At 44.1% G+C, this 24,491-nt stretch overlaps 1 protein-coding gene across 1 annotated transcript; it reads right to left on the bottom strand.

Annotated features, from left to right (window-relative positions):
- Nucleotides 1-4,755: 4,755 nt before the first annotated feature.
- On the bottom strand, nucleotides 4,756-24,053 carry LOC135574034 (zinc finger protein 777-like). The gene is made up of 6 exons (XM_065024797.1): nucleotides 23,543-24,053; nucleotides 11,474-11,604; nucleotides 11,099-11,272; nucleotides 6,662-6,811; nucleotides 6,269-6,380; nucleotides 4,756-6,061 (listed from the first exon to the last, which is right to left on the bottom strand). The coding sequence occupies exons 1-6, from the start codon at nucleotides 23,823-23,825 to the stop codon at nucleotides 5,112-5,114; spliced, it is 1,800 nt and encodes a 599-aa protein (XP_064880869.1). The 5' UTR covers nucleotides 23,826-24,053; the 3' UTR covers nucleotides 4,756-5,111.
- Nucleotides 24,054-24,491: the final 438 nt, after the last annotated feature.

The following is a 24,491-nucleotide window of genomic DNA, read 5'->3' as shown; positions in this document are numbered from 1 at the left end:
ACTACATCCTCCTGTACATTTCTCACATTGTGGGATCTCCATTCTCCACACTGCTGCAACATGTCCGAATCCTTGGCACCTAAAGCACCGTAGCGGGTTCGGAACATAGGCCCTCACAGAATAGCAAATATAACCTAACCTGATTTTATCAAGTAAGAAACTGTGTCAAAGCTCAACAAGACAGACAGGGTATTCTCAGTCTCACCATTGCCACCGGGTCTACAGTACGTCTCACCAAACGGCAGGCGTCACAAACACCAGGATTATTTTTCATTTGATCCACCTCTACACTCTACACTGAGCAGCGCCCTGCTCCGGAGAGCAAAGCATGACACAACTTGATCCTTGATAAATTCCGACCCTATGCTTGCTAACAGCTGCACTGGGATCAGACAGGCTTCGGAAAAAAACGTACCTCAATCCAGGAATGATAAATTGCATTGTAGTCAGAATTGTCCCATTATCCTAACTGTTATACAGTTTTTCCGGAAAGCAGCCCTTTTCGTCCTCATGCATTTAAGGGCCTCTTCTTGGTGTGAACATTCTTGTGCTTCTTCACATAGTTCGCCTCAGCAAAGCGCTTCCCACACGTGGGGCAGGCATACGGCTTGTCTGCATCCATCCAAACGGTTGGCCTCCCACTTTGTGAAGCAATGACACCAGAGGAGGCAGGAGCCACAACCCTCAGGTGGTTAGTCTTTGACCTCAAGACATTGTTTGGGAGTTGCTGAGATTGTGAACATCCATCTTGAACCTGTCTGTATTGGTGGAGTAACCTTGAGGTAACTGAGGAAGGCTTAATGTCATTCCCGGACACTACACTTATGCCCAATGTGCGAAGAGTCTGGTGGACCAAAACGTCAAACTTAACCTGAGAATCTCCCGGTTCCAATAATATTGGCATAATCTGCATAATTTACCAACCAATCATCTCCCTCAACACCTTCCACTCCCCCATATGCTAGCACACCACAATCACAGAGTCACGCAGTCGTGAGATTCACTAAAATTCAATGATGACAAATACTTTACCAAGTAGGTCACTCCCACTAAAACCAACTTTGAGTGGTTGATATCCCAGGCTTATATGCACTGTGCGCAATAGCCTGGGGAGAAGGTTAAGGAAGGCTAGGCCCAGACCTTCTTTGAACGCTTTTACCAGACATTAGACAAGATCCTGAAGGAGAAGACATACTTGCTGATAGACTACCACCAGGGGGGTCTCCCACCACTCTCCATGAAGGCTGAATCCCAGGGTAACCTGGTCTATCTCTATCAGCCCCAGGCCCTGCTTCATCCCTGCACTGAGTGTGAAGAGAAGGGTCTGGGCTGCAGATTGGATCCCTGACTGGAGCCTCTGGGAAGATCTTAATATCTTACTCCTCGGGTCCTCTCTCTCCCTGTCTCCTTCTCAAAACCCATTGTAGGACAAAGCCACCAGGTCTGAGGTTGTTCAGTCCTCCTGTTTGTCTCCACTGGTTGTGTTCTGTGTGGTGGTGGTGGAGTCTCGGTCCGTTATGGATCGGTCCCATTCCCAGCCTCTTAACACCGAGATTCAAGTACCTAACAATATGGAGCCATCAGAGTTTAATATTAAAACAGAAAAATCCATACAGTTGAAGTCAGAAGTTTACATACATTTAGGTTGGAGTCATTCAAACTAATTTTTCAACCACTCCACAACTTTCTTGTTAACAAACTATAGTTTTGGCAAGTCGGTTAGGACATCTACTTTGTGCATGACAAGTCATTTTCCCAACAATTGTTTACAGACAGATTATTTCACTGTATCACAATTCCAGTGGATCAGAAGTTTACATACACTAAGTTGACTGTGGCTTTAAACAGCTTGGAGAATTCCAGAAAATTATGCCATGGCTTTAGAAGCTTCTGATAGGCTAATTGACATAATTTGAGTCAATTGGAGGAGTACCTGTGGATGTATTTCAAGGCCTATCTTCAAACTCAGTACCTCTATGTTTGACATCATGGGAAAATCTAAATAAATCAGCCAAGACCTCAGAAAGAAAATTGTAGACCTCCACAAATCTGGTTCATCATTGGGAGCAATTTCCAAAAGCATGAAGGTACCACGTTCATCTGTACAAACAATAGTACGCAAGTATAAACACCAATGGACCACGCTGCCGTCATACCGCTCAGGAAGGAGACGCGTTCTGTCTCCTAGAGATGAACGTACTTTGGTGCGAAATGTGCAAATCCATCCCAGAACAACAGCAAAGGACCTTGTGAAGATGCTGGAGGAAACAGGTACAAAATGTCTATAGCCACAGTAAAAAGAGTCCGATATCGACATAACCTGAAAGGTCACTCAGCAAGGAAGAAGCCACTGCTCCAAAACCGCCATAAAAAAGCCGGACTACGGTTTGCAACTGCACATGGGGACAAAAATCGTACTTTTTGGAGAAATGTCCTCTGGTCTGATGAAACAAAAACAGAACTGTTTGACCATAATGACCATCGTTATGTTTGGAGGAAAAAGGGGGAAGCTTGCAAGCCGAAGAACACCATCCCAACCGTGAAGCATCATGTTGTGGGGATTCTTTGCTGCAGGGGTGACTGGTGCAATTCACAAAATATGATGGCATCATGAGGGGGGGATTATGTGGATATATTGAAGCAACATCTCAAGACATCAGTCAGGAAGTTAAAGCTTGATTGCAAAATGGGTCTTCCAAATGGACAATGACCCCAAGCATACTTCCAAAGTTAAAACTTCTTGGGGGCGGTATTTTCACGTCCGATTGAAATGAATGCCCAAATTCAACTGCCTGCTACTCATCCCCAGAAGATAAGATATGCATAGAAAACACTCTGAATTTTCTAAAACGGTTTGAATCATGTCTGTGAGTATAACAGAACTTATGTAGCAGGCGAAACCCGAGGACAAACCATTCCGATTCTTTTTGTTAAGATCACTCTCTTTTCAATGAGTTTTCATTGGGAATCCAGATTTCTAAGGGACCTTCTTCCAGTTCCTACCGCTTCCACTGGATGTCACCAGTCTTTAGAAATCGGTTGAGGTTTTTCCTTTGTGCAATGAAGAAGTAGCCCTGTACAAAACGAGGGTCACTTCAAGTGTACTGTTAGATAGAGGCGCGTGACCAGAAAGGTAGCGTCAGTTTGTTTTCTTCCTGTATTGAACACATATCATCCCGTCTTCAATTTTATCGATTATTTACTTAAAAAATACCTAAAGTTGTATTACAAAAGTAGTTTGAAATGTTTTGGCGAAGTTTACAGGTAACTTTTGAGATATTTTGTAGTCATGTAGCGCAAGTTGGAACCAGTGTTTTTCTTTATCGACGGAATTAAACAAAAGGACCATTTGTGATGTTTATGGGATATATTGGAGTGCCAACGGAAGAAGCTCGTCAAAGGTAAGGCAGGATTTTTATTTCTGTGTTTTGTGTCGCGCCTGCAGGGTTGAAATATGTTTTCTCTCTTTACTATGGTGCTATCCTCATATAATAGCATCGTTTGCTTTTGCCGAAAAGCCTTTTTGAAATCTGACATGTTGGCTGGATTCACAACACGTGTAGCTTTAATTTGGTATCTTACATGTGTGATTTCATGAAAGTTAGATTTTATAGTAATTTATTTGAATTTGGCGCTCTGCATTTTCACTGTCTTTTGGCCAGGTGGCTAGCGTCCCACATATCCCAGAGAGGTATTAAGGACAACAAAGTTAAGGTATTGGAGTGACCATCACAAAGCCCTGACCTCAATCCCATAGAAAATTTGTGGGCAGAACTGAAAAAGTGTGTACGAGCAAGGAGGCCTACAAACCTGACTCAGTTACACCAGCTCTGTCAGGAGGAATGGGCCAAAATTCACCCAACTTATTCTAGGAAGCTTGTGGAAGGCTACCTTACATTTTTGACCCAAGTTAAATAATTTAGAGGCAATGCTACCAAATACTAATTGAGTGTATGTACACTTCTGACCCACTGGGAATGTGATGAAAGAAATAAAAGCTGAAATTAAATAAATAATCTGACATTTCACATTCTTAAAATACAGTGGTGATCCTAACTGACCTAAAACAGGGTATTTGTTACTAGGATTAAATGTCAGGAATAGTGAAATACTGAGTTTAAATGAATTTGGCTAAGGCCTATGTAAACTTCTGACTTAAACTGTATGTGTTGATTCAACAATTAAGTATAATAGGACCTCCCGGGTGGCACAGTGTTCTAAGGCTGTGCCAACAGAGACTCTGGATTCGAGCTCAGGCTCTGTCGCAGCCGGCTGCGACCGGGAGGCCCATTGGGTGGTGCACAATTGGCCTAGCGTCGTCCGGGTTAGGGAGGGTTTGGCCGGCAGGGATATCCTTGTCTTATCGTGCACTAGTGACACTAGTGGCGGGCCGGGTGCAGTGCACGCTGACCAGGTCGCTAGGTGTACTGTGTTTCCTCCAACACATTGGTGCGGCTGGCTTCCGGGTTGGATGGGCGCTGTGTTAAAAAGCAGTGCGGCTTGGTTGGGTTGTGTTTCGGAGGACGCATGGCTCTCGACCTTCGCCTCTCCTGAGTCCTATGGAGTTGTAGCGAAATTGGGGAGAAAAAGGGGGGAAAAAATAAATAATAATATATATTTTAAAATTAAGTATAATGTTTTGGTTCGACAGAGAAGGGAAACCCAGTCCCTGTAATGATACAAAAATATACAAGTCAGTCAGTACAGAGTCAATTTTGTATTCCATTTGAACAAAACGGTCATACTCACATAACGTTTAGTACAGTACTTTTATTGCACACAATTATACATGTGACAAGTAAACAAACTTATCTGGTACCCTCGCTTTGATCAAATGATTTTTAGAATGCCTTGGAAAAGGTTCAACATCACAGCTTCTCTACTTCATGTCAAGTAAACATGAATTAAGGCATATATTTTCTTTATTATCAAACAACAGGACAAGGTTGTCACTCTTCATAAGTAAAGCATTTTTTACAGACACCATCCATCACCATATCATTTAATCTGCCTCATCATACTCATTCTTTCCTCAGTTCCCTCCTACATCCAAAACCAACAGAATTAACTACAAACATACTAGCTAGTACTACATAACATGTTACTATACTCTATACATGGGCCATGTGCATTTTCTGCTGGTGTATCCTAAGGTAGCTCCTCTCTGAGAACCTCTTCCCGCAGTGTGTACAGGTGAATGGCCTCTCTCCCGTGTGGACCTTCAGGTGCGTCTTCAGATGGTGCTGGTGGGAGAACCTCTTCTCACACTGGGGGCAGCTGTAGGGTTTCTCCCCTGTATGGACCCTCTGGTGCCTCTTCAGGTGGTGCTGGTGGGAGAACCTCTTCTCACACAGGTGGCAGCCAAACGGTTTCTCCCCCGTGTGCATCCTCTGATGGCTCTCCATCTGTTTGCGGAAACTGAAGACTTTCCAACAGAATGAACACGGGAAGCACTTCTCTTTGCCACCAGATCTGCTGATAGCGTTGCTACTACTGTCATTTGTCAATGGGCTTGTGTAGCCATTTAGTGCACTGGCATTGTCTGAGGTCTGGTTTAACATTAGGAGAGTGTGAGGAGGACGGCCAGGGAGTGTCTGTGTTGTTGCAGGGTCCATGTTCCAGTTGATAGATCCTATAGAAGGCAGGCTGAAGGCAGCACCTGTTCGATGGTTAACCTGAGGAGTCATCAGTCTCTCTGAATCACAACTATAGGAGCAGGACGGAGCTTCGCTAGCAGAGTCTGTGTCTGTTCTCTCCTGCCGCATACTGACACCTCCCCGTCCCCGCGGACCAAATCTAAACCTCGTCCTGGTCTCAGCCAGTCTGTTGTCATGGAGACTAAGTTTGGTTGTTGTTTTGTATTTGACAGTCTGTTTCTGGTTGTGGTTAACAGTGTTGTTCCCCAGCCCAGAGTTGAGGACGCTGTCCCATCCACTGACATCCACTATGTCGCTTCTGGTCCCGGCTTGCTCGGGGATGTCATCCTCTGGGCCCTTGGCTGCACCAGTCTGGGAATCCAAGATGGCCGCCCAGTCTCCTCTGTTAGCCTCCAGCCAGCCACCTTCAGGCAAATGTTACAATCCAGACTTAGCAACAGAACAACAATCATAGACATGGAATTTGTGCATGTTATTTGCCTGGTGATATCTATGACTTATGTTGATGTACATCATATTGTTTATTTTTATATTTCATACAAATTGTATTGATATTGTTTTGGAAATAAAGTACTCATACTCTATGTAGGTTATATGTATTTCTCCTTTACCTTGATCCCCCATCTTTAGTCCACTCAGCAGATCAATGCTCTCTGGTCCGTCTTCTACTGTCTCCTCTTTGACCAGCAGCAGATCAGGCTTCCCATCCTGCATGTCTACTGACTGTAAGAGATACAGAGTGAGAGGATGTTGGATCAAGAAATCTGATATGAGCACCCTGCTATGGAGCATCTTCTGATTGGACAATGAGGGTTTGCTATGAGTACTATGCAAACATGTTAGTTGATGTGATTACTTGACACTTAAATGGTTGGATAATTCAAACGCAGGGTCCCACACCAAAAAGGCTAAACTGATCCAAGAACAGCACTCCTACTCCGAGAGGCTTTGTGGATACAGGCCCTGACCTAATACCATCAGACAGTAGTTCACAGTGGGCTCACCTCAGTGAGACTGTGTGTGGTCCTGTGCTGCTCAGCTGGTTCCTCTGTGGGTTCAGGAGGTGTAGTCTGGTTGTCCTCCATGACCATGGTCCCCTCAGGGTTCCCCAGACCCTCCTCCTTCACCAGCAGCACCTCTGGGCTCTCCTCCTCCTGGAAGAGACAGATGATACAGATTACACAGACATACACTCCCTCAGCTACGTACACACAGATAAACAGACTTTCAACATGGAGTGTTTACCCATCCCCACTACGTTTGTATGTATTAAGGGTCCCCATTAGCTGCTGCCAAGGGAGGACCTACACTTCCTGGGGTTCAGCACAATGAAAACATTACCTTTCACAACACATTAAGTGTGTCCTCAGGCCACTACTCTACTATCACATATCTACAACACAGAATCTTTGTTATCGTGTGTGTGTACATTCTACGTTTGAGTCCTATACTGTAATTACAGAATAACTTCATTGTTGTTAAACACATCATGGTGGACATAAATATGATGTTGTGGGTAAATATGAGTCAGCTATGAGGTCATCATCAGACAAACCTGACTGAACTATTTTGACCTGTACAGTAGGTGTTTGTTAGTGTGTGGGGATGTGTAGGTATCATTAGTAAGTAGTCTGGTTTTAATCTTATCTGGAGTACTTCTCCTGTCCTATTCGGTGTCCTGTGTGAATCTAAGTGTGCGTTCTCTAATTCTCTCCTTCTCTCTTTCTTTCTTTCTCTCTCTCGGAGGACCTGAGCCCTAGGACCATGCCCCAGGACTACCTGACATGATGACTCCTTGCTGTCCCCAGTCCACCTGACCGTGCTGCTGCTCCAGTTTCAACTGTTCTGCCTTATTATTATTCGACCATGCTGGCCATTTATGAACATTTGAACATCTTGGCCATGTTCTGTTATAATCTCCACCCGGCACAGCCAGAAGAGGACTGGCCACCCCACATAGCCTGGTTCCTCTCTAGGTTTCTTCCTAGGTTTTGGCCTTTCTAGGGAGTTTTTCCTAGCCACCGTGTTTCTACACCTGCATTGCTTGCTGTTTGGGGTGGGTTTCTGTACAGCACTTTGAGATATAAGCTGATGTACGAAGGGCTATATAAATACATTTGATTTGATTAATGCTCTGTCGTGGGTATGTAGAATAGGGTGAAATCAGGGGTCTGTATCCACAAAGCCTCTCAGAGGAGTGCTGATCTAGGATCAGTTTTGCCTTTTTAGATCATAAAGAATAAGACTATGTAGACAGGTGGGGACCTGATCCTCGATCAGCACTTTTACTCTGAGACTCTTTGTTGGGCCCGTGTTAACAAAAGCCTCTCAGAGTAGAAAATTGGTCGTAAGTGCTGATAAGAGACATTTGATTCCTACTCTGATGGGTAAAAATAAAAGCTATGTGTGAAGCCTCTTTAGCCATAACAGTCCCACCTTGTCAACAGATATTTAGGATGAGCTGTCCTAACCAGTTAAGGGTTACCAGCAGGTGTCTTGGTAATGAAGCGAGTCAGTGGTTCCTGTGCCACATGCAATTGCTTTGAAGTTATTAAAATAATGTTTTGATACATGTCTATATGATCAATGCATAAATAATCTAGACTCTCTGGTCGATTTTGACAATGATTTCACGTGGCCTATTTCACATGATATGCCTAAATGCTTATAACCACTAGGCTAATAAATAAACACGTTTTTCTTTTGATTATTTAATGACCTACATCATGCTATTTCATGTTATCCCTTTGGAGTGCAACATCACGTTGTTAAAAAATGTAAATAGCCTCAAATCGGGCATGCCGGTAAGTTGGGCAACTGAAAGCATTTAGGGCTTATGTTAACTTTGATTGTGTCCGATGACAAACCTTTCAAACATACGCAACATTATCGGCAAGTGATTTGATAAACGGGAGTTCAAAGTTGAAAAGTTGTTAAAGGGAAGTGACGGGTGTTGGCACAGTATAATGGTAATATAGTCCAAAATTCAGCTTTTGACAATCATAAGAATGGGTTAAAAAATGTTTAAAGGTTATTCATGCCAACATATTAGGCGATAATTAAGAGTGGGCAAAGTGATCGTGTCGGGTGAATATTATATAAAATGTTTTACCATTGCAACATTTGATGGTAGTCACACTCGCCGAAGTTGTCTGAAGCATGCTATGGAGTTCACAGCTGGTGATGCCTCATTGTGATTGGTTATTCCCTATCATTTGCAAACAACGTCAAAGAGCGTCATCGCTATCTTTCCTTTGCAGGATGTCGTGATTATCAGCTAAGAAACTTTTATGAGTTGATTTTACTCCTGGCTCAGAGTTAGTCTGGGCAGTGTCTCGACGTCATCCTAAAACCTACTCTGAGCTGGGAGTTTATTTTAGTCTTAAAACAGATTTGAACTGCTGGGATCTATTCTGAGATGCTTTGTGCTTACGGGTCCAGATGGGATTTATACTAAAGAGAATCTCAATGAAAGTCTTAGGATGAAAAGTCACATTTTGTGTTTATTAAACATAAACAAGTTTTAAATACACCATATGAAAACCACACATATACACACAGGTCTCAACTAAAAAACTGCATGAAGTTGATCAACTGTATTCATTTCTTATTAAACATGTCTGGTGGTGGGGGGGTGAAGTAGTTGATTGGAAGTAATGAAACAGGCATTTGTGAACATCATATAGCCTACACAGTACAAACACAATATGTAACATAAGCCTTTTTAGGCTTATGTGGCTTATACACTGAGTGTACAAAACATTAGGAACACGTTCCTGCTTTTTCCATGACATAGACTGACCAGGTGAATCCAGGTGAAAGCTATGATCCCTTATTGATGTCACTTGTTAAATCAGTGTAAATAAAGGGGTGGAGACAGGTGAAAGAAGGATTTTTAAGCTTTGAGGCAATTGAGACATGGATTGTGTATGTGTGCCATTCAGAGGGTGAATGGACAAGACGACAATGCCTTTTAACGGGGTATGGTAGTTGGTTTGAGTGTGTCAAGAACTGCAATGCTGCTGGGTTTTTCACACTCAACTGTTTCCCTGTGTGTATCAAGAATGGTCCATCACCCGAAGGACATCCAGCCAACTTGACACAACTGTGGGAAGCCTTGGAGTCGACATGGGCCAGCATCCCTGTGGAATGCTTTCGACACCTTGTAGAGTCCATGCACAGACTAATTGAGACTGTTCTAAGGACAAAAGGGATGCAACTCCATTTTAAGAAGGTGTTCCTAATGTTTTGTACAGTGCATATCATTTCACACAATATCTGGATACAATATTCTACCAAGGATTATTCCAAATGCATCTGTGGGTCTTTTCTGCTGAAAACAATCAAAATGTGTCTTTAATGCAGGATTTGATCTAAATGTCAGATGCTATCGAGTGGAATGATTACTTTCTATGTTATAGAGTGGAATGGTTTTTCTGCTGGTGTATCCTGAGGTAGCTCCTCTCTGAGAACCTCTTCTCACACTGGGGGCAGCTATAGGGCTTCTCCCCTGTGTGGACCCTCTGGTGCCTCTTCAGGTCACCAGCCTGTGCGAAGCGCATGTCACACTGGGTACAGTTGTAGGGTTTCTCCCCTGTGTGGACCCTCTGGTGCCTCTTCAGGTGGCCAGCCTGTGCGAAGCGCATGTCACACTGGGTACAGCTGAATGGTTTCTCCCCTGTGTGGACCCTCTGGTGCCTCTCCACCTTCTGGGAGCAACTGAAGCCTTTGTTACAGAACATGCAGAGGAACCGTTTCTCTTTACTATATCCTGATGTGGTTCCCCCTCCCTGAGTCTGAGCTCTAGTCCTATTGTTTGAGTTCAACACCTGATCGAAAAGGACGTGACCATGTGAATCTGAAGGCCCCATCGATGTGGACACTGGGTCGTGATGCCTGAGCGTGTGTAAAGGGGAGTGGGTAACAACATTTGTATTTGTTTCTAAGCTTTCACTGTAATCTAAGAAATCTCTGCCCTGTGAGAGTCCATCTCCTAGGTGACTATCTGCATTCCATGTGGGAGGAGCGTCGCCCTCCACTTTCACAGTCACTTCACCTACAACCAGACCCTCTCCTTTCTTATCTAAGCACCCTTCAGAGTATACACTACTACTGTACCGGTTCCAGTCCCCTCTAGACAGATCAGTCTGTCTCTCTAAACCCAAGGGCATGTTGTCAGGGTCCAACTCTGTAGTGTAAGAACAAGATGGATTATTGCCAGTCTCTAACACGTCACCTGAGTCCCGATGGGATTGAATCGTCCTCGGGCTTAGGTTACCGTAAAGTAAATACTCTGAGCCGAGAGCAGGAGGACAGCCCAGTGACTCCAATCTTTCTGGGTCTGATCTGTGGTCAGATCCTGTGGGTAAAAGCCTTTGTGTTACAGTTAAAGTCTTGGTATCTGTCTCTGACTTGAGGACGGCGTTCAGCATTCCACTGACCTCCGTGATGCTGCGTCTGGTCCTGGGCTGTGCTGGTGAGGCGGTGGGATCCTCTGGAGCGGCAGGAGCTCCCCCTGTAGCTACAGTCTGGATGTCTCTGATGTGCCGTGGGTCCTCCTCTCCTTCAGACCTCTCCTGCTTGAACCCAGGACCTGCAGCCTCTATATCTGCAGACTGACACAAGAAGAGAGGAGGTTATTATCAGTACATGCGTATAATTGGATAACAATGTCATGGGGAAGTCTCACAAGCTCCCCTATGGCAGATAAATGAGGATGTTACATGTAAGGAAGTTAATAGCTGCGGGGAGCCTTTCTGAAATAAACTGGCCACATTTGATATACTGTAACTTTGATGTAATACTATTACACTAACCTCTATCACAATAACGTGCTGGTTGGAGGTTCCACTCCCCTCATCAACAGTGATTGATTGGTCATCTCTCCATGTATTGTGTCCCGCTGGCTTCACAAAGCTCCTCTGGCCTCCAGTGAGATGTCCTTCACCTGAGAGTGATTGGGGGAAAGATGGGGTTAAGTTCGGTATTGTCAATGCTCAACAGTATATTGTACAATATTGACACTGTCTACAATTGGCTAGGATATAAGGTAACACTTGTCATAACTTCTTGATATACTATTTATTAATTGATGTATTATGCTCCATGCATCACAATGTTTTCATTGAGTAAATAATTTGAAATGCAGTAAAAAAAAAAGTTTTACATTGAGTCATTTAGGAGACTCTTATCCAGAACGACTTAAAGGAGCGATTTGGGTTAAGTGCCTTGCGCAAGGGCACATCAACAGATTTTTCCCCTAGTCGGCTCAGAGATTCAAGCAAGCGACTTTTTGGTTACTGCTCAAACACTCTTATCCGGTAGGGTACCTGTAGCCCCAATCAAGAATCTGGTTAGAATATAATGTGTCTTGCCGGAAGATAGGGGAATCATTGCACACTATCCAAAAACTGACCAAGACCCAATTCTGGGTAACACATCTGGGCCCAAGCAGAGAGAACTTTTATGCTTGATCCACTTTTATGCTTGATCCAAAGGCTCCGTGTGACGCAATTGCGGAGCATTCGGAGGCTTGTGGAGGCCAAATCGAGCTCCGTACAGCGATGCCATGCGCCTCTTATATTTTGTAACAACGTGGAGGGCTCCGTATAGCTCCACATTGACATGATTGGTTGACGGAAGTTTGGGGTGGTGTAAATCCACTATAAACACAAACTCACTTCCTTGACAACCAATGAAAGGCTATCAACTTTGATGAAAGGCTATCAGAAGAAGTTCACAAATAAATAAAAAACGATTTATGATACCTCGTGTAGGGATTTCAAAAGACACAAAAATGTGATTGAACTCCTGGAAAGAGATCTGGAAGGTAATGGGGATAGACGCGGTAAAGAGGTCAATGGAATGCAGACCGTAGGGGATAGAAGGAAGTTGTATTGGCGCACATTCAAAAAATATGATCTAACAAAGTGGATATTTGTCAAATCCATCATGATTGATATGTTGTAACAGGCCCACAATGTGGTTACTCAAATCCAATTTGAATACATTTGGCTCTTTTCGCATTTAGAGGTTGTCACTTTTCAGGTTTAGAAAAAAAGACTGCAAAATGCTAGCTCCCATTTGTATAAACTGGTAGCATAGCTAGCATACAGAAAGCGGTGGTGGTGGTCGTCAAAGTAGTTTTAACTGACAATGACATGTATTGGGCTTGACATCCACATAAGTATTATACTCTGATTTTTACCTCAACATAGTGTGAAATACACATATAAACAATAGCCTAAATACAGTGCTGTGTATTCATGGACGTCAAGGGAAGCCAGGCTTCCCCAAATATATGACCTATAAAAAAATGTAAATGTTAAAATAAGGTCTCTTTCATCTCTCTGTTTTTTCATAATTTTCCATCTATTTGCAAGGGGCTGAATTTCACGGGAGAAATCATCCGAGCGAGAGAAATAGCGCCCCTCTGTCTCTTGATTTGATTTGCAGTATGTGTAGCCCATGTATCTGATGCTGTCTGGAACAAAAGAGTATGACATGTTGCGCCGGAGCATTTGATTGATTGATGCCAGCAAGCATTTGGCCTCCCTTGGTAAACATTTTTTATATAATAATTAGCCAGTCAGCGTAGGTTGTCAGTAGGTTGTCCTGGCGCAGGAAAACGCCCCCCAAGGGAGGTTAGTTTGGATTCGGCTTCACACCAATCAAATCACATCCTAAGCAAAACTTCCTTATTGTTTCTGGTCTGCAGTAGCTAGCTCGCTAAATTGGCCATGGATGGAGATGGGGATTTTGACTGGTGGTTTTGACTTAATTCTCTGCACAGGCCAATGATTATGATGGCGATTCAAATCTAACCATAAATTAATGTTGTACCACTGGCCTGAGACGATTGAAGTTCAATATGAGTCGAGATGTAGCCTCGTAGTCTAACTAGCTAGCTAACTTAGCTGGTTCATTGTTGCCCATGAGAGGAAGTCAGGCTAGCAAGCATTTTAGCTATGTAGCCCATGACAACAAAAACTAAAAGTGAGCTATATGACAGAGCCATAGACCGGTTTGCCAACATCAAAGAGAGGAGGATGGCATAGGTGTTCAACTAGTCTACAAGTTCGGCGAGTCCACTTTTCTTATTTTAAAGTTATTATGTTTTTACTTACATGCGCAAGCACACACAGAAATCAGTTCCAGGGATAGCCACATGATATTTGGCAACATTGATAGAACTAAATCATAAAAAAATCTTTAACTTTGTTTTCAGTGTATTAAACTAAGCATATATAGCCTTGTTGATTTGATGTTTAAATGTTTAAGTTGAATTGGTGATGGAATAGCGGAGGCAGTGCTCCTGTTGTCTTTGTGCTGACTTGTGGTAACTCTGTGGTTCTAAATCAGTAATTGTTTAATAAACTTGTTGAAAACATGAAATTGCTTCACAATACTGCAGGTGATAACGGTTTGTTACATGCAAAATATGTTTTGTGGACTTCAGCGGATGGATGTTGCTCTCCGGTTTTGTGATGAAACAAACATATGTGTAGTTTAATTTATTCCACCACTGTGTGACTTGTCTTTTGTTGTCACGGCCTTATTGTACAATACGTACCAGTCAAAAGTTTGGACACACCTACTCATTCAAGGGTTTTTCTTTATTTTTACTATTTTCTACATTGTAGAATAATAGTGAAGACATCAAAACTATGAAATAACACATATGGAATCATGTAGTAACCCCAAAAAGTGTTAAACAAATCTAAATATATTTTATATTTGAGATTCTTCAAAGTAGCCACCCTTGCCTTGATGACAGCTTTGCACACTCTTGGCATTCTCTCAACCAGCTTCATGAAGTAGTCACCTGGAATGCATTTCATTTAACAGGTATGCCTTGTTAAAAGCTAATTAGTGAAATTTCTTTCCTTCTTAATGCGTATGAGCCAATCAGTTGTGTTGTGACATGGTAGGGGTGGTATACAGAAGATAGTCCTATTTGGTAAAAGACCAAGTCCATTTTATGGCAAGAAGAGCTCAAATAAGCAAAGAGAAACAACAGTCTATCGTTACTTTAAGACATGAAGGTCAGTCAATACGGAAAATTTCAAGAACTTTGAAAGTTTCTTCAAGTGCAGTTGTAAAACCATCAAGCGCTTTGATGAAACTGGCTCTCGTGAGGACCGCCACAGGAAAGGAAGAACCAGAGCCACCTCTGCTGCAGAGGATAAGTTCATTAGAGATACCAGCATCAGAAATTGCAGCCCAAATAAAATACTTCACAGGGTTCAAGTAACAGACACATTTCAACATCAACTGTACAGAGGAGACTGGGTGATTCAGGGCCTTCATGGTCGAATTGCTGCAAATAAACCACTACTAAAGGAGACCAATAAGAAGAAGACTGGCTTGGGCCAAGAAACACGAGTAATGGACATTAGACCGGTGGAAATCTGTCCTTTAGTCTGATGGGTCCAAAAGAAAGATTTTTGGTTCCAACAGCCATGTCTTCGTGAGATGGAGAGTACTGTAGATGAACAGATGATCTTTGCATGTGTGGTTCCCACAATGAAGCATAGAGGAGGAGGTGTGATGGTGCTTTGCTGGTGACACTGTCAGTGATTCATTTAGAATTCAAGGCACACTTAACCAACATAGCTACCACAGCATTCTGCAGCGTCAGGTAGGTCGGGGGCGCGTCAGGTAGGTCGCAGTTGCAAAGCCTAATGTGCGTGTTTTACTAAATTGTAGCCTATTTGTGCAACTATCTTAAGTAACCAATTTATGTCGTGCAATAATATTACAACACATGTTTTGAGCATTTTACTTCCGGGTTGGAGCGAATGGTCGCATCCGCACTTCGGTCTGCAGGTAGTATAACTTTTTACATTTCACATTTCATTATAGTACAACGGTTTGATTTGTCTAATCTTAGCAATTTCTTCTTAGCTAGCTACATAGCCGTCTTTGTATCAAAGATAATTGCGTAATTATCGTATTTCGTCGTCCTAACGTAGTCTACACTGCTATCTGCCCAGCAGCTAGCCAGCTAGCAAACGTCCACCGTCTATCGAATAGCAGCACTGTAAAAACTATTACACTCAACTGAACGACTTGATTAGTGTAGTGTTAGCTAGCTACATAGTTGTCTTTGCTGTCTTCGTATCCAAGATAATTGTGTAGTTTAGAGTGTGTAGTCTTAGAGTGATTATCTTAATTTACCGAGGTTAGCTAGCCAGCTATTTGTCGTCCTTAACGTAGGAGACACTGCTAGCTAGCCAACAGCTAGCCAACGTCTACCGAATAGAACTTCCTCACTCAACAACCCGGTCGCATTCCGCTTCGCTCCACAGGTAGTATCACATTTTCATTTCATTTCATTACAGTACAACGGTTTGATTTGTTTGATCGTAGCTAGCTACATAGCTAGCTACATAGCCGTCTTTGTATCAAAGATAATTGTGTAGTCTAGAGCGATTTTCTAGGTTAGCTAGCCAGCTATTGTCGTTCTTTTAACGCAACGTAACGTAATCAACACTGCTAGCTAGCCAGCTAGCCCCCGAATAGCAGCACTGTAGAAACTATCACACTCAACGGAACGACTTGATTAGTGTAGTGTCAACAACGCAGCCACTGCCAGCTAGCCTACAGGACAGCGGAGTCAATCACCACCTTCCGGAGACACCTGAAACCCCACCTCTTTAAGGAATACCTAGGATAGGATAAAGTAATCCCTCTCACCCCCCCCCCCTTAAAAGATTTAGATGCACTACTGTTCCACTGGATGTCATAAGGTGAATGCACCAATTTGTAAGTCGCTCTGGATAAGAGCGTCTGCTAAATTACTTAAATGTAATGTAATGTAATGTACAAAGTCAACAACGCAGCCACTGCCAGCTAGCCTACTTCAGCAGTACTGTATCATTTTAATCATTTTAGTCAATAAGATTCTTGCTACGTAAGCTTAACTTTCTGAACATTCGAGACGTGTAGTCATTCCAATCTCCTTTGCATTAGCGTAGCCTCTTCTGTAGCCTGTCAACTATGTGTCTGTCTATCCCTGTTCTCTCCTCTCTGCACAGACCATACAAACGCTCCACACCGCGTGGCCGCGCCACCTAATCTGGTGGTCCCAGCGCACGACCCACGTGGAGTTCCAGGTCTCCGGTAGCCTCTGGAACTGCCGATCTGCGGCCAACAAGGCAGAGTTCATCTCAGCCTATGCCTCCCTCCAGTCCCTCGACTTCTTGGCACTGACGGAAACATGGATCACCACAGATAACACTGCTACTCCTACTGCTCTCTCTTCGTCCGCCCACGTGTTCTCGCACACCCCGAGAGCTTCTGGTCAGCGGGGTGGTGGCACCGGGATCCTCATCTCTCCCAAGTGGTCATTCTCTCTTTCTCCCCTTACCCATCTGTCTATCGCCTCCTTTGAATTCCATGCTGTCACAGTTACCAGCCCTTTCAAGCTTAACATCCTTATCATTTATCGCCCTCCAGGTTCCCTCGGAGAGTTCATCAATGAGCTTGATGCCTTGATAAGCTCCTTTCCTGAGGACGGCTCACCTCTCACAGTTCTGGGCGACTTTAACCTCCCCACGTCTACCTTTGACTCATTCCTCTCTGCCTCCTTCTTTCCACTCCTCTCCTCTTTTGACCTCACCCTCTCACCTTCCCCCTACTCACAAGGCAGGCAATACGCTCGACCTCATCTTTACTAGATGCTGTTCTTCCACTAACCTCATTGCAACTCCCCTCCAAGTCTCCGACCACTACCTTGTATCCTTTTCCTCTCGCTCTCATCCAACACTTCCCACACTGCCCCTACTCGGATGGTATCGCGCCGTCCCAACCTTCGCTCTCTCCCCCGCTACTCTCTCCTCTTCCATCCTATCATCTCTTCCCTCTGCTCAAACCTTCTCCAACCTATCTCCTGATTCTGCCTCCTCAACCCTCCTCTCCTCCCTTTCTGCATCCTTTGACTCTCTATGTCCCCTATCCTCCAGGCCGGCTCGGTCCTCCCCTCCCGCTCCGTGGCTCGACGACTCATTGAGAGCTCACAGAACAGGGCTCCGGGCAGCCGAGCGGAAATGGAGGAAAACTCGCCTCCCTGCGGACCTGGCATCCTTCACTCCCTCCTCTCTACATTTTCCTCTTCTGTCTCTGCTGCTAAAGCCACTTTCTACCACTCTAAATTCCAAGCATCTGCCTCTAACCCTAGGAAGCCCTTTGCCACCTTCTCCTCCCTCCTGAATCCTCCCCCCCTCCTCCTCCCTCTGCAGATGACTTCGTCAACCATTTTGAAAAGAAGGTCGACGACATCCGATCCTCGTTTGCTAAGTCAAACGACACCGCTGGTTCTGCTCACACTGCCCTACCCTGTGCTCTGACCTCTTTCTCCCCTCTCTCTCCAGATGAATCTCGCGTCTTGTGATGGCCGGCCGCCCAACAACCTGCCCGCTTGACCCTATCCCCTCCTCTCTTCTCCAGACCATTTCCGGAGACCTTCTCCCTTACCTCACCTCGCTCATCAACTCATCCCTGACCGCTGGCTACGTCCCTTCCGTCTTCAACAGAGCGAGAGTTGCACCCCTTCTGAAAAAACCTACACTCGATCCCTCCGATGTCAACAACTACAGACCAGTATCCCTTCTTTCTTTTCTCTCCAAAACTCTTGAACGTGCCGTCCTTGGCCAGCTCTCCCGCTATCTCTCTCAGAATGACCTTCTTGATCCAAATCAGTCAGGTTTCAAGACTAGTCATTCAACTGAGACTGCTCTTCTCTGTATCACGGAGGCGCTCCGCACTGCTAAAGCTAACTCTCTCTCCTCTGCTCTCATCCTTCTAGACCTATCGGCTGCCTTCGATACTGTGAACCATCAGATCCTCCTCTCCACCCTCTCCGAGTTGGGCATCTCCCGGCGCGGCCCACGCTTGGATTGCGTCCTACCTGACAGGTCGCTCCTACCAGGTGGCGTGGCGAGAATCTGTCTCCACACCACGCGCTCTCACCACTGGCGTCCCCAGGGCTCTGTTCTAGGCCCTCTCCTATTCTCGCTATACACCAAGTCACTTGGCTCTGTCATAACCTCACATGGTCTCTCCTATCATTGCTATGCAGACGACACACAATTAATCTTCTCCTTTCCCCCTTCTGATGACCAGGTGGCGAATCGCATCTCTGCATGTCTGGCAGACATATCAGTGTGGATGACGGATCACCACCTCAAGCTGAACCTCGGCAAGACGGAGCTGCTCTTCCTCCCGGGGAAGGACTGCCCGTTCCATGATCTCGCCATCACGGTTGACAACTCCATTGTGTCCTCCTCCCAGAGCGCTAAGAACCTTGGCGTGATCCTGGACAACACCCTGTCGTTCTCAACTAACATCAAGGCGGTGGCCCGTTCCTGTAGGTTCATGCTCTACAACATCCGCAGAGTACGACCCTGCCTCACACAGGAAGCGGCGCAGGTCCTAATCCAGGCACTTGTCATCTCCCGTCTGGATTACTGCAACTCGCTGTTGGCTGGGCTCCCTGCCTGTGCCATTAAACCCTACAACTCATCCAGAACGCCGCAGCCCGTCTGGTGTTCAACCTTCCCAAGTTCTCTCACGTCACCCCGCTCCTCCGCTCTCTCCACTGGCTTCCAGTTGAAGCTCGCATCCGCTACAAGACCATGGTGCTTGCCTACGGAGCTGTGAGGGGAACGGCACCTCAGTACCTCCAGGCTCTGATCAGGCCCTACACCCAAACAAGGGCACTGCGTTCATCCACCTCTGGCCTGCTCGCCTCCCTACCACTGAGGAAGTACAGTTCCCGCTCAGCCCAGTCAAAACTGTTCGCTGCTCTGGCCCCCCAATGGTGGAACAAACTCCCTCACGACGCCAGGACAGCGGAGTCAATCACCACCTTCCGGAGACACCTGAAACCCCACCTCTTTAAGGAATACCTAGGATAGGATAAAGTAATCATTCTCACCCCCCCTTAAAAGATTTAGATGCACTATTGTAAAGTGGCTGTTCCACTGGATGTCATAAGGTGAACGCACCAATTTGTAAGTCGCTCTGGATAAGAGCGTCTGCTAAATGACTTAAATGTAAATGTAAATGTGATAAGGCATCCCATCTGGTTTGCGCTTAGTCCCACTATCATTTGTTTTTCAACAGGACAATGACCCAACACACCTCCAGGTTGTGTAAGGGCTATTTGACCAAGAAAGAGAGTGATGGCATGCTGCATCAGATGACCTGACCTCCACAATCACCTGACCTCCACAACGACCTCAACCCAATTGAGATGGTTTGGGATGCGTTGGAACGAAGAGTGTTGGAAAAGCATCCAACAAGTGATCAGCATATGTGGGAACTCCTTCAAGACTGTTGGATAAGCATTCCAGGTGACGCTGGTTGAGAGAATGCCAAGAGTGTGCAAAACTGTCATCGAGGCAAAGGGTGGCTACTTTGAAGAATCTCAAATATAATTTGATTTGTTTAAACTTTTTTGGTTACTACATTATTCCATAGTTTTGATGTCACTATTATTCTACATTGTCGAAAATAGTAAAAACAATGAAAAACATGAGTAAGTGCATAAGTGTCTCCAAACATTTGACTGGTACTGTATATCAAGGTGATATACAGTTGAAGTCGGAGGTTTACATACAACTTAGAAAAATACATTTAAACTCAAGTTTTTCACAATTCCTGACATTTAATCAGAGTAAAAATGCCATGTCTTAGGTCAGTTAGGATCACCACTTTATTTTAAGAATGTGAAATGCCAGAATAATAGTACAGAGAATGATTTATTTCAGTTGTTATTTCTTTCATCACATTCCCAGTGGGTCAGAAGTTTACATACACTCAATTAGTATTTGGTAGCATTGCCTTTAAATTGTTTATCTTGGGTCAAACGTTTCGGGTAGCCTTCTACAAGCTTCCCACAATAAGTTGGGGGGAATTTTGGCCCATTCCTCCTGACAGAGCTGGCGTAACTTAGTTAGGTTTGTAAGGCCTCCTTGCTCGCACACGCTTTTTCAGTTCTGCCCACACATTTTAATATGGGATTGAGGTCAGGGCTTGTGATGGCCACTCCAATACCTTGACTTTGTTGTCCTTAAGCCATTTTGCCACACCTTTGGAAGTATGCTTGGGGTCATTGTCCATTTGGAAGACCCATTTGCGACCAAGCTTCCTGACTGATGTCTTGAGATGTTGCTTCAATATATCCACATAATTTTCCTCCCTCATGAAGCCATCTATTTTGTGAAGTGCACCAGTCCCTCCTGCAACAAAGCATCCCCACAACATAATGCTGCCACCCCCATGCTTCTCGGTTGGGATGGTGTTCTTCAGCTTGCAAGCATCCCCGTTTTTCCTCCAAACATAACGATGGTCATTACGGCCAAACAATTATATTTTTGTTTCATCAGACCAGAGGACATTTCTCCAAAAAGTATGATCTTTGTCCCCATGTGCAGTTGCAAACCATAGTCTGGCTTTTTTTAATGGCGGTTTTGGAGCAGTTGCTTCTTCCTTGCTGAGCGGCCTTTCAGTTTATGCCGATACAGGACTCGTTTTACTGTGGATATACTTTTGTACCTGTTTCCTCCAGCATCTTCACAAGGTCCTTTGCTGTTGTTCTGGGATTGATTTGCACATTTCGCACCAAAGTACTTTCATCTATAGGACACAGAACACATCTTCTTCCTGAGCAGTATGACTGCTACGTGGTCCATTGGTGTTTATACTTGCGTACTATTGTTTGTACAGATGAACGTGGCACCTTCAGGCATTTGGAAATTGCTCCCAAGGATGAACCAGACTTGTCTTTTTTTTCTGGGGTCTTGGCTGATTTCCCATGATGTCAAGCAAAGAGGTGCTGAGTTTGAAGGTAGGCCTTGAAATACATCCACAGGTACACCTCCAATTGACTCAAATTACGTCAATTAGCCTATCAGAAGCTGCTAAAGCCATGACATAATTTTCTGGAACTTTCCAAGCTGATTAAAGGCACAGTCAACTTAGTGTTTGTAAACTTCTGACCCACTGGAATTGTGATACAGTGAATGATAAGGGAAATAATCTGTCTGTAAACAATTGTTGGAAAAATTACTTGTGTCATGCACAAAGTAGATGTCCTAACCGACTTGACAAAACTATAGTTTGTTAACAAGAAATTTGTGGAGTGGTTGAAAAATGAGTTTTAATGACTCCAACCTATGTGTATGTAAACTTCCGACTTCAACTGTAGATACTGGTAGGATCGAAAGAAAGGCAGTGTTGCTCTCGGGTCAGTTTTCTCCATTCAAATCAACCTTAACATAAACATGATTTCACAATACAATCACGATCATTGAGCACATTAAGCTACATTTCATTAAATATATTGAGGTAAAAAATAGACAGTAGACAAATAAAACTCAATTGAGTGAACATGTATTTTAATATCATTGAAACATATAGGCCTATATTGTAGGTAGGCTATATATTTTTAATGCAGTCATCTCAATTTTCATTTTTAAGCATTTTACCCCTACAATTGCAAAGACATTGGCAACTTTGTATTTGTTGTCAACTTCGTTGTGAAGTTATAGGCGGTCACAGAGAGACGGATAACACAAATCTTCTATGTATAAAGTGACGCTGGAGGGCAAAAAAAAGCATCTAACAACCCACTCGGCTGTTCTACGAGTTGGCTGAGGCAGGCGTTAAATTACGAGCGTTTAAGTGCAACGTTAACTATGGTTTTGGGAAACAGCTTGGAGATTTAACAATGCTCCTACGAAGGTTTTAACAATATACTTAGCCTTAAGATGCTTCTGGGAAACCGGGCCCTGAACAAATACGCAGAGGGGAGCCGGGCGACTTAAGCCAATTTATGCATGATCCGAAAATGTGGTCGGGGGCTCCGTATAGACGGTGTGACGCAATCGCGGAGTCTCCAGAGGCACGCAAAGGCCAAATGGAGCTCAGTACCGCTCTGTATAGCTCCGCACGGAGATGATTGGTTGACAATAGGTGGGGGAGAGAGAGGTTATGTTTAAACACAAACTGGCTTGCTTGACAATTTCTTTCAAAGTCTGTCGGTCCTGTTGTTTTTTGATAAAGAGCAACCTACGCGTGTGAAGCTTGGTTATGTAAGATACGATGTAAGAGCTTTCGTCTCCAAACGATTGCAGTGTAAGAATTGTAAACGATTTGGCCATGATTCAAGTGTGTGCAGACGGACAGAGTATATTGAAGAACGGTGTAGTTAAAGCGGTCAATCGAATCTCCTATGCAGAGGTGATTTAAAAGAATTGGGGAAACAAGGGATGCTCGTGAAGATATGGTAGTGGACGGACCACAGCCTGTAGTAAATATTTGCTGCCAGTCAAAAGATACCGTGTGTTACAATGGTGGATTTTGTGGTAGTCATTGCCACAGTTATTAACTGTACGGCACAAGTCTCGTAGAAGACTAAGAAACTGGACATTGTGGCAGAAACGTTTTTGGTACTTAAAGATCTTTACATCTGAAGACTTGCAAGGTACTGGCGCCGGAAGACCTGCCCTCCCAGTTTCCCCTTGAGCCTGAGTTCGGAACAGATCGGTTACATTTTTTAAACAGCAAAGTTGTTTGATTTAGTTTAGTATTTGATTGGTATTTTTATTCATTTATGGGAATCCTGTTTCCATCCCTCACAGTTGGTGGTGGGATGCACATTAAATTGTAAAATTGCCAATATACCATAGAATACAACTTCCTTCACAACAGCTCTGTGCTGCTCCGCGAAACGCATGAGGTATGAATGCCCTGACTTCTGTATCGGCCGTATCACCGTAAATGCATTAAAAATGTATGGCCTATACTGTAGAAGTATATTTCATGTTCATTGAATTTAGTTTTATTTAGCTTATGCAGCGCATTTATGCAAAATGTACCTCTTGCCATTCCTCTGTATCGGTCGAGGATCTTTACACTTCTGGGACGACTGGCGAGGACGCGCTCTCGCAATGTCCCCTCTGCGCGCTCCCGTGACACCTTAAGTTCCTGTAGCTGTAGTTTCCTCCGCAATGCCCTGTTTTCTTTCTGGCTTTGAGTTATTTCCAAACGAAACACTGCATAGTCGTCGTCTACGAGTTTACAGATCTCTGCCACGGCTGCATTCGCTAGCACCTCCATGATGGAGGCTATTTGAGTGTGAAAAACAATACAGTTGGCCATTGTTAGATAACATTAGCAGCTAGCTAGCGTTATATAGATAACATCTATAAACTAAGTCCTGTCTCCTACGCGAATGAAAGATAACCTGTGGTAAGTATATGATGCTGTGCAGTTAAATAAGTCAAATGTAGATGTCCGTGGTGTTAATAAAGGTCTAAATCAAAACGCTAACGTGGAAATTGTTCTTCGTCACAGTTTACTTCCGTTTTACACCGAAGTGAAGAGAAATATCAGTGTCTCGTCAGCAACACGTGAAGTACTTCCGGGTCAACGTTGTTTTAGAAATTCTTCAAAATAAAGGTTCCGCAAGTAATAGTAGAAAACTGTCAATAACCTGAGTGTATTTACATTTGTTCATATTTAAGTGACATTTGCACCATGTTCCAAAGTCATATGAATGCCCCCAATGTAATACATATTGGCTTTATAGAGCAAAACTATTTTGGGTGCCGCAGTAAACGTTTTGTAGGGTCTGTAGAATGTATATCTGGTGTCATTTCAATGGGGCTCTGAATAATACAGTGTTGCTGGTCTTTTGCTCCACCCATTCCATTGGGACCAACCTCAGTCCCCCATGAAATAACACCATACATTCTACAGACCCTACTGAGTATTTCCAACCCCACTTTTACATTGGCACATAGAATAGTGTTTTCTCTCTAAGCC

This window comes from Oncorhynchus nerka, linkage group LG11 (genome assembly GCF_034236695.1).
Source record: "Oncorhynchus nerka isolate Pitt River linkage group LG11, Oner_Uvic_2.0, whole genome shotgun sequence".
Lineage (NCBI taxonomy): Eukaryota > Metazoa > Chordata > Actinopteri > Salmoniformes > Salmonidae > Oncorhynchus > Oncorhynchus nerka.
This window is presented reverse-complemented; position numbering and strand designations above follow the sequence as displayed.